This window comes from Poecilia reticulata, linkage group LG1 (assembly GCF_000633615.1).
Source record: "Poecilia reticulata strain Guanapo linkage group LG1, Guppy_female_1.0+MT, whole genome shotgun sequence".
NCBI classification, from domain to species: Eukaryota; Metazoa; Chordata; class Actinopteri; order Cyprinodontiformes; family Poeciliidae; genus Poecilia; species Poecilia reticulata.
The window spans coordinates 33,426,389-33,435,906 of NC_024331.1; the positions used below are offsets into that span (position 1 = coordinate 33,426,389).

At 49.4% G+C, this 9,518-nt stretch overlaps 1 protein-coding gene across 1 annotated transcript in view; it reads left to right on the forward strand.

Annotated features, from left to right (window-relative positions):
• The first annotated feature begins 2,257 nt into the window (after window positions 1–2,257).
• The window catches only part of wdr17 (WD repeat domain 17), a 21,753-nt gene continuing 14,492 nt past the window's right edge, over window positions 2,258–9,518 (forward strand). Inside the window, exons 1-16 of the mRNA XM_017306072.1 lie at window positions 2,258–2,416; window positions 3,348–3,531; window positions 3,598–3,828; window positions 4,491–4,601; window positions 4,696–4,836; window positions 4,906–5,028; window positions 5,334–5,521; window positions 5,596–5,764; window positions 6,683–6,774; window positions 6,838–6,920; window positions 6,984–7,070; window positions 7,740–7,904; window positions 7,980–8,095; window positions 8,872–8,958; window positions 9,090–9,239; window positions 9,302–9,432. Coding sequence (XP_017161561.1) covers window positions 2,258–2,416; window positions 3,348–3,531; window positions 3,598–3,828; window positions 4,491–4,601; window positions 4,696–4,836; window positions 4,906–5,028; window positions 5,334–5,521; window positions 5,596–5,764; window positions 6,683–6,774; window positions 6,838–6,920; window positions 6,984–7,070; window positions 7,740–7,904; window positions 7,980–8,095; window positions 8,872–8,958; window positions 9,090–9,239; window positions 9,302–9,432 — 2,217 coding nt within the window. The remainder of the gene's footprint in view (window positions 2,417–3,347; window positions 3,532–3,597; window positions 3,829–4,490; window positions 4,602–4,695; window positions 4,837–4,905; window positions 5,029–5,333; window positions 5,522–5,595; window positions 5,765–6,682; window positions 6,775–6,837; window positions 6,921–6,983; window positions 7,071–7,739; window positions 7,905–7,979; window positions 8,096–8,871; window positions 8,959–9,089; window positions 9,240–9,301; window positions 9,433–9,518) is intronic.

Consider the following 9,518-nt stretch of genomic DNA (forward strand, 5'->3'; position numbering starts at 1 on the left):
GTCACGAGTGGGCTCGTGCAGTGTGACACAGGGAGGATGTCTGGATGAAAACCCAGACACCCGAACCAGTCCGACCAGAACCGGGCCCGTTTCATGGCTCCGGATCCTGCTGAGAGTTCTGGTCTCACCTGGAGGCAGAACTGGGTTTACTGGAGCTGCGCAGTTACAATGAATCATCACGGAACCGGCGGGGCGGACCAGAACCGCCCTACCGGTTCCAGCTGAGGTCCATAAAATTCCAGTTTCACAACAGAATAAGGTTTAGATCCAAGCTGAAGGCTAGGATGATCCAAACCCGACCAGAACCCGAACAACATGAGGGTTCTGGACTGAACCGGGCCGATTAGAACCTGGTCCATATACGTTCCCACCCTCACCCAAACGGTGAACCGATTGCAGTTTTCTGGCCGATCCTCAGAAATCCTGACCTGCTGATTCCGTTTTTTGTCTGGAAGTTGATGAACATGAACATTAGCGCAGCAGGAGATTAAAAGGCGCCTGTCGCGGTGAGACATTTCTCTATTCTCCAGAAGTAACGATAATATTGAGACAATTTTCCAGTAATATAATGATAATAGCATAATAATGCACATTCTCAAAGATGAATAATCTTTAAATTCTAACATTTAATATTGGACATTTTATGACATTTTAAATATCCACAATAAATAAGCAACACAACAGAAACAACAAATGAAACGAATTATGAAAACAAAATTATAAGTTCTGGTTGAGACCAAAACACCAGACCGAAAACTTTTATCATCCGTATTTTGGTTTTGGTAGGAAGAAAAAAAACAGATAAATTTTGCACAGCAGACATATCTGCCTTTTTCACGGCAGCCTGAACGATCAGTTCACCCAACAACAAAACAGGATTCCTGCTGCTTTGCTATGTGGAAGTAAATTATGTCGGATTGCTTTAGCATCAAATGTTAAAAACGCTGACATGACTGTTCAGACTGCAAATATTAGTAAGATAACTTTGATCACTCAAACAATAAAAAAACAACTGATTATATTTACAATAAGTGGCAATAAAATCTGTGAAACAACAGAAATATTCAGTGCCAACAGGGATGTGAACTGTGATGGTTTTAGAGGAAGGATCTGAGTTTACGCTGCTTTGTGCGCTGAGGATGCAGCAGTTTGTCCCTGAAGAAAGATCCAGATTCAGGAATGAATGAAAATAATCAGAAATATGTCGTGGCGAGGAGCGAAGGAAGAGCAGGAAACATGAAGAGTCCAGATAACACAAGTGTGCAGGTGGATCGTGTGTTTCTCGCTGTCGGCCGGTCGAGCCTCCCTGATTCTGCTAATGAAGAGATTCTGCATGTAAATCAGCCGATTTGCACCTGACAAGACGAGGTCAGGGGAAAACTGGCCCGCAGGTGTTTGAAGATTACCTTTGATCGATAAATGTTTTCATCCACAGCAGCATTAGGCAGCTGGTAAAATGAAGAGAGGATTTCCTGCATTACAGAGGCCATGGGTCTGCTGAGCGTTAGCAGCCGGTCAGCAGCAGAGATTAATTCAATCTGCTCTGTAATCACCTTAGCCTGCAGCCTGCAGGTGAAAAGCGAACCCAGCCTGGAGCCGTCCGCGTGTTTTCACGTCAAAAACCGCAGAAACGTTTCATGATGAATCTGAAAGGAACGGAAAATAATGAGCAGGTAAACTGAACCTGCCCACCTCACGAACAACGACTACCATAAAACAGAGTAAATATCAAAATCAGCCAAACAAAAAACCTGCAGCTAACTTCAGGATGCAACAAGCTATCGCTTTAGTGTTTGATTAATCAGTTACTAATTCTGGCTATTAATCAGGTAAAAAAATATCTACATTCTGCCGATTCGTCATGAAAGCCTTTTTTAGTTCAGTTTTAAAGAAAGTTTGTTGACTATTTGTGGATTAAATGATTAATAATAAGTATAATGTTACTAAAAGGAGGTTTTATTTTTCCGGAAGGTGAACCAGGTGAAGTTAAATCTGCTACTTACAAGGTTTTTTAATCTTAAATGTTTATATTTGTGTACAGCTCTGGCTTCAATATTCTCTGATTATGTTGTTTTTTCAGCTGTTGATCATTTTTAGATTCACTGACTACTAAATTAGTTGGCCATAATTTGAATAATCGTTTCATCCGATTAATCGTTTCGGGATTGCTAGCTTCCGCTAACTAAAGTCAACAAACACGGTTCTCCTTCCTTCAGATTCATGTGTTCATATTGATGTGTTCACACTGTCCTTGCTGATGGAGGCGGGCCGTTCCAGGTCTCTGCAGGTGAGGATGGCCAAGGTGAAGCAGGTGGGCCTCCTGGCCGCCGGCTGCCAGCCCTGGAACAAAGACGTGTGCGCCGCCAGCGGAGACCGCTTCGCCTACTGCGCTACATTAGCTATCTACGTCTACCAGGTGAGGTCATGAGGACCTCTCCATCATCCATCCATTCATTAATATCATAAATTTAAACAAAATATTTATTCAGCAAATAAATCCAGCTAATTAGCTTCCAAGGTAAATATTTAGCTCCATGAATGCTTAGCGGACAAGCTAACTATATGGCTGTGAACTACACAGTTAGCTCTGAGCGATGCAAATACTTAGTTAGCTAACTAGCCAAAGAGGTTTGGAAGTCCCAGCTGTTATTGTGGTTGCCCACTTCCGGTTATTGGGAAGTGATTTTGGCATGTTAGCCAAATGGCTAGCTTGCTAACTAAATGTTTAGTTTGAAGCTAAATGTTTAGCTTGCTAACTAAATGTTTAGTTTGAAGCTAAATGNTTAGCTTGCTAACTAAATGTTTAGTTTGAAGCTAAATGTTTAGCTTGCTAACTAAATGTTTAGTTTGAAGCTAAATGGTTAGCTTGAAACCGTGACGTTTATGAATGAATGATGAACATGGTAAAAATGTGACTTTGAAAAATTAGTTTTTTATTTTATGACAGACTAATCAACCCAAATTATTGGTGTTAATCGCTAACTGTGTATCTTTATGCCTCATAATTACACCCCGACCTTTAAAAGTCTCCACTGGTTGCTGTTTTTCTGTTGAAGACACAACTTCCTGTTTTGGATTAGATTTCTAAATTTATGTCCCAAAAGTCGCAGCACATGATTTTTTCAAGTGAACATCATCGGATAAAATTAGCTTTTTGTTATAAGTGAATTATAACTAAAAATGCTTTGAAAATTAGAGCAGGATGAATCAAACCTTATCCAGAAAGTTCTCCTCTGACGGTTGCTCACCTGTCTGAGGAGGCAGCTGCTTCCCAGGACTGATCCCTGAGGGACTCCCTGGCTCACCTTTGACCTTGGCGGGTAAAGCAGATGTTTGTTTGTGTGCAGCTGGACCAGCAGTACAACGAGTTCAAGCTGCGCTCCATCATGTCGGAGCACAAGAAGACGATCACGGCCATCAGCTGGTGTCCCGACAACGCCGACCTGTTCATCTCCGCCTCCGCCGACAACCTGCTCATCATCTGGAACGTGGCGGAGAAGAAGGCCGCCGCCCGGCTGGACAACACCAAAGGTAGGCGACCGACCGGGACTCTCACCTCTGACCTGTGACCTCTGAGCCGCCCTCCTTCCTCTCCAGGCGTCCCCGTCTCCGTCAGCTGGTGCTGGAACTCGGCGGACGGCGTGGCCTTCGTGTCGCAGCGCGGCCCGCTTTACGTCTGGGACTACCGAGGGGCCGACGCGGCGGTCACCGTCCACAAGGAGGCGCACTCCTTCCTGTCGGACATCTGCCTGTTCCGCTGGCACCCGAGCAAGAAGGGCAAGCTGGTGTTCGGACACACCGACGGGAGCCTGTCTGTCTTCCAGCCCGGTAAGTCCAGACCCGGTTCTGGGGGAAACCAAGTTCACCCTCAGCTCTTATTTTGAGGTTTATTTAAACAGTTTGCATTATTTCCAGTTATGGTCTGAGAGTTTGTTTAATGGGTTCAGTGGTTTTCAGCCTGAAAACGCTTGAGAAACACTGATCTAGAGAGAATGACCTTTGACCTCTACCTGCTCAGTGAGGCCTGTAGAGCCTGGAACGAAGCGCTGGGCTCCGCGTAGCTTCGTAGTCTGCAGCACATTCTAGGTGTTCAGCAGCAGGTAATTATGAAACTGATTTTATGATAACTCAGCCTGCCGTACGTCCTTTGACCTTTAACCTCTACAGTTACATGGTTCTGTAAAACTCTCAGAAAACAGAAAACGTTCTGATACCAGATTGTAATTTCTACTTTTGAATACTTGAGTGTTTTTATAAGTACTTCAGTACTTTGGCTGGGAGCTGAGTACCAATACTTTTAAGTACCAGAGCTGAGTACTTCGCCCTTCACTGGTCGTTTCTCTGACCTCTGACCTTCTCTCAGGTGTTTTCTTCTCTGGGGGATGATACACTTTGTATGACCTTTGACCCCTTCCCAGATTGATGAACAGTTCTACTTCCTGCCCTGCAGTTTGGTAACGTCTGACCTCTGACCTCTGCTGTGTGTCCAGGCAGTAAAAGCCAGAAGCACGTCCTGCGTCCAGAGTCCCTGGAGGGGACGGACGAGGAGGACCCGGTCAGCGCCCTGGAGTGGGACCCTCTGTCCACCGACTACCTGCTAGGTCCGGCTCCGACCCGAAGCCTCAGTGCAGACGCAGCCTTGGGTTCTGATCGGGTTCTGATCGGGTTCTGATCCGCCGTCTTCTTCTTCTGCAGTGTCCAACCTCCATAACGGCGTGCGGCTGGTGGACAGCGAGGGACTGTCCTGCATCACGTCCTTCTGCTTCCCGTCCGCCGCCGCCTCCGTCCAGTGCCTGGCCTGGGTTCCCTCGGCTCCGGGGATGTTCATCACCGGCGGTGAGAGGCGCTGCAGGACCCTGGCTCTGAATGAAACCTGATTGGTGGTGAGACGTGTTCTTTCTGCAGACTCGCAGGTCGGCGTGCTGAGGGTTTGGAACGTGTCTCGCTCCACGCCGTTGGACAGCTTCAAGCTGAAGAAGACAGGATTTCACGCTCTGCACGTGCTCAGCGCCCCGCTGGCCAAAAGACGTAACTACACCTCCGATAACCCAACACGTAGACTGAAACTTCATTTATAACCTAAACGATTAGTCACTATTAGTCGATTATAGAAATCTCAGCTAAATTAGTCATTCTTTAATCTTAGAATTGAGTAAAAATTAAAAAAAGTCCATTTCAGAGCCGTAATTAGGTCAAAACTGTCCCCCATTTTTCTATAAACAGCCTCAGCCTGTTTTTGCAGGTAAATCCGTTCTTCCCACTCAGATCGTCAGTTTTCCTGCTGGACTTTCTGGATCGATGCTCAGGCTGACCGCCTCTGCTCCTCCCTGCAGCTCAGAGCTCCAGTTCTCCCAGTAAGAGCCAGCACACCAGTTCCACCAGCGAGGCCGTCCCTCCGCCGACCCTGTCCCAGAACCGGGCCTTCTCTCTGCCGCCCGGCCACGCCGTCTGCTGCTTCATGGACGGCGGCGTCGGACTCTACGACATGGCGGCCAAGAAGTGGGACTTCCTGAGAGACTTGGTACTCTGCAGGCTGAGCGGCTGGCAGGACAGGAAGTGTCTCGCTTCGCTCTGACGTCTGTTTTTAAATTCCAGGGCCATGTAGAAACCATCTTTGACTGCAAGTTTAAACCCGATGACCCCAACCTGCTGGCGACGGCTAGTTTTGATGGAACCATAAAAATCTGGGACACCAACACGCTGACGGCCGTTTCCACGTCCCCTGGCAACGAAGGCGTGGTTTACTCTCTGTCCTGGGCTCCAGGTGGATCAGCTGCTAACACACTGCTAATATCAGCTAATGTTAGCATACCGGATAATGTTTGCATACCAGTTAATGTTAGCATATTAGCTGGTGTTAACATATTAGCTAATGTTACCATGTCAGCTGTTAATTTATCAGATAATGTTAGCATACCAGTTAATGTTAGCATATTAGCTGGTGTTAGCATATTAGCTAATGTTACCATGTCAGCTGTTAATTTATCAGATAATGTTAGCATACCAGTTAGTATTGGCTTTTCAGTCAATGATAGTATATCAGCTAATAATATTAGCATATTGGCTAATGTTAGTATACAAGCTAATGATAACATATAAGCTAATGTTAGCATTTGGGGTTATGTTAGCATATCTGTTAATGTAATACAATACATTGCACATACTAGCTAATGTTAGGATGTTGACAATCGTTGAGATATCAGTTTATGTCAGTTTATAAACTGTTAGTATATCAACTAGCATTTGCTATTGTTCTGTGCTAACAGTAGTTGATATGCTAATTAATAATAGCTGATATGCTAATAATGATATACTATTGTTAGTTAATATATTATCATTAGCAAATGTATTTAGCTGTGTTAATGGTTCCTATTATGTCAAAGTTAGCTAATAACTAGCTAATAACTAGCATTAATAAGTTCACGCTGCCTTACTTTTATTATGTAAAGGTAAACATGAGTGATTGGATGTTAGTGTGAAGCAGGTGGAGGTGTCATTCTCAGTAGTGGCAGCTTGAGGAGCAGGGCGGTGAGACGGTGGTGAGGTGTGAGGCAGGACTGGCAGCAGAGCATTGTGGGTCGGGAGAGATTGCTTGTGCGGTCTGTGTTAGTCTGGGTGTCAGGAGCGAGAAGGTTGCTGTGGTTCTTCATGGGAAAGCAGTTTTTCTCTGCTTGCTTCTAAGGAGACCTGAACTGCATCGCGGGAGCGACGTCTCGTAACGGCGCGTTCATCTGGGACGTCAGGAAGGGGAAAATCATCACCCGCTTCAACGAGGTCAGTTCAGATGCGAGGCTCGCTGAAGCTGGAGCCGTTCTAACTGCTGCTGTTTCCCTTCAGCACGGAAAGAACGGGATTTTCTGCATATCCTGGAGCCACAAAGACTCCAAGAGGATCGCCACCTGCAGCGGAGACGGGTTCTGGTGAGCGCCGGTCCAACCGGGTCTAATCCCGCCGCGATGAGTCTCATGTTCTCCTCTCTGCAGCATCATCAGAACCATCGACGGGAAAATCCTGCACAAGTACAAACATCCTGCTGCCGTGTTCGGCTGCGACTGGAGCCAGAACAACAAGTAGGCTGTCTGTCTGTCTGTCTGTCTGTCTGTCTGTCTGTCTGTCTGTCTGTCTGTCTGTCTGTCTGTCTGTCCTTCATCTGTCTGTCTGTCTGTCTGTCTGTCTGTCTGTCCGTCCGTCCGTCCGTCCGTCCGTCCGTCCTTCTGTCCGTCTGTCTGTCCGTCTGTCTGTCTGTCCGTCCGTCCGTCCGTCCATCCTTCATCCGTCTGTCTGTCTGTCCTTCTGTCCGTCTGTCTGTCTGTCCGTCTGTCCGTCTGTTTGTCTGTCCATCCGTCCGTCCGTCCGTCCATCCTTCATCCGTCCGTCCGTCTGTCTGTCCTTTATCCGTCCGTCCGTCCTTCTGTCCGTCTGTCTGTCTGTCCATCCGTCCGTCCGTCCGTCCATCCTTTATCCGTCCGTCCGTCCGTCCGTCCGTCCGTCCGTCCGTCCTTCTGTCCGTCTGTCCGTCTGTCTGTCTGTCCATCCGTCATCCATCCATCCATTTTCCTTTGAAAGGCTTGTTATCTATTCATGAAACCCTCAAATCGATCATTTTATTACGTCTTTTCCCCGTAATGCAGCTAAATATTTAGCTTTAAAGCCTCCGTCCCCTCTGTCCCCTCTCTCTCCTCTGTCTCCTCCGTCCCCTCTCTCCCCTCTCTCTCCTCCGTCCCCTCCGTCCCCTGCAGGGACATGATAGCGACCGGCTGTGAGGACAGGAACGTGCGCGTCTACTACCTGGCCACCAGCTCCGATCAGCCGCTCAAGGTGTTCACTGGACACCTGGCCAAGGTTTTCCACGTCCGCTGGTCGCCGCTCAGGGAGGGGATCCTCTGCTCCGGCTCCGACGACGGGTGAGGTTCTGGACCAACCGGGCCTCCGGCTCAGAAAGCTGTTCTGGTTCTATGGTTCTGGTTCTGTGTGAGCAGAACGGTCCGGATCTGGGACTACACCCAGGACGCCTGCATCAACGTTCTGAGCGGACACACGGCGCCGGTCCGAGGCCTGATGTGGAACACCGAGGTTCCCTACCTGCTCATCTCAGGTACAGAACCGCTGGGCCCAGTGCTGGGACCAGTACTGGACCGGTGCTGGGCCCAGTGCTGGGACCAATGCTGGGACCAGTACTGGACCGGTGCTGGGCCCAGTGCTGGGACCAATGCTGGGACCAGTACTGGACCGGTGCTGGGCCCAGTGCTGGGACCAGTGCTGGACCGGTGTTGGGACCAATGCTGGGACCAGTACTGGGACCAATGCTGGGACCAATGCTGGGACCAGCACTGGGACCAATGCTGGGACCGGTGCTGGGACCAGTACTGGACCGGTGCTGGGACCAGTGCTGGGACCAATGCTGGGACCAGTGCTGGGTCCAGTGCTGGGACCAGTGCTGGACCAGTGCTGGGACCAGTGCTGGGACCAGTGCTGTGACCAGTGCTGGGACCAGTGCTGGGACCAGTGCTGGGACCAGTGCGACCCGCTGGGACTTGCTGAACTATTTGTCCATAAGTTTGGTTTACAGCTGCAGTTTTTGTGAAACATTTGTGTCTCGTGTCGTGACGGTTTGACTTGATGATCTGTGATGGATCTCTGGGCTCTGATTGGTTGTTGTGGTGATCTGTGATGGATCTCTGGGCTCTGATTGGTTGTTGTGGTGATCTGTGATGGATCTCTGGGCTCTGATTGGTTGTGGAGAACGCCGCGTCCATCCAGACGTCGGCAGCAGCTCCATGTTTTCCCAGATCATCCGTCTCTTGGCATCAGATTCAGCTGACATGGAAAAAGGTGGGACCGGTCCGTCCTCATTGGTCTCTGGTTCTGCAGGATCCTGGGATTATACGATCAGAGTGTGGGACACCAGGGACGGAACGTGTCTGGACACCGTCTTCGACCACGGAGCCGACGTCTACGGTGAGACACAGAGAGACACCAGGAGCCCCTGTTGAGGCTGTCCAGGTCTCTGAAGTCCCCTCTGTCCCCCTGTCCTACCCTCTGTCCCCCTGTCCCCCTCTGTCCTCCTCCGTCCCCCTACATCCCCCCAGGTCTGACGTGTCACCACAACCGTCCCTTCACCATGGCGAGCTGCAGCAGGGACAGCACCGTCCGTCTCTGGTCCCTCACGCCGCTTGTCTGTCCTCTGCTGCTCAACATCCTGACGGAGACGCCCTGGGACCGGATCATCGGGAACACAGGTGAGCCCTGCTGGAGGCCCGGTTCTGGCCCAGTTCTGGTTCTGACCCGTCTCTCCCCACAGACGCGGCCATGGTCCCCGGCTCGCCGCCGCTGCTCTGTGGGAAAGTGTCCAGAGACATCAAGCAGGAGCTGGACAAGCTGAGTGGAGACGGCCGGTCCAGGAAGCTGCGCTGGTTCTTCGAGAGTTTCTCTGTGAGTTCGGGGTCAGCAGGGGGTCTGATGTCATCAGGGTCAGCAGGGGGTCTGATGTCATCAGGGTCAGCAGGGGGTCTGATGTC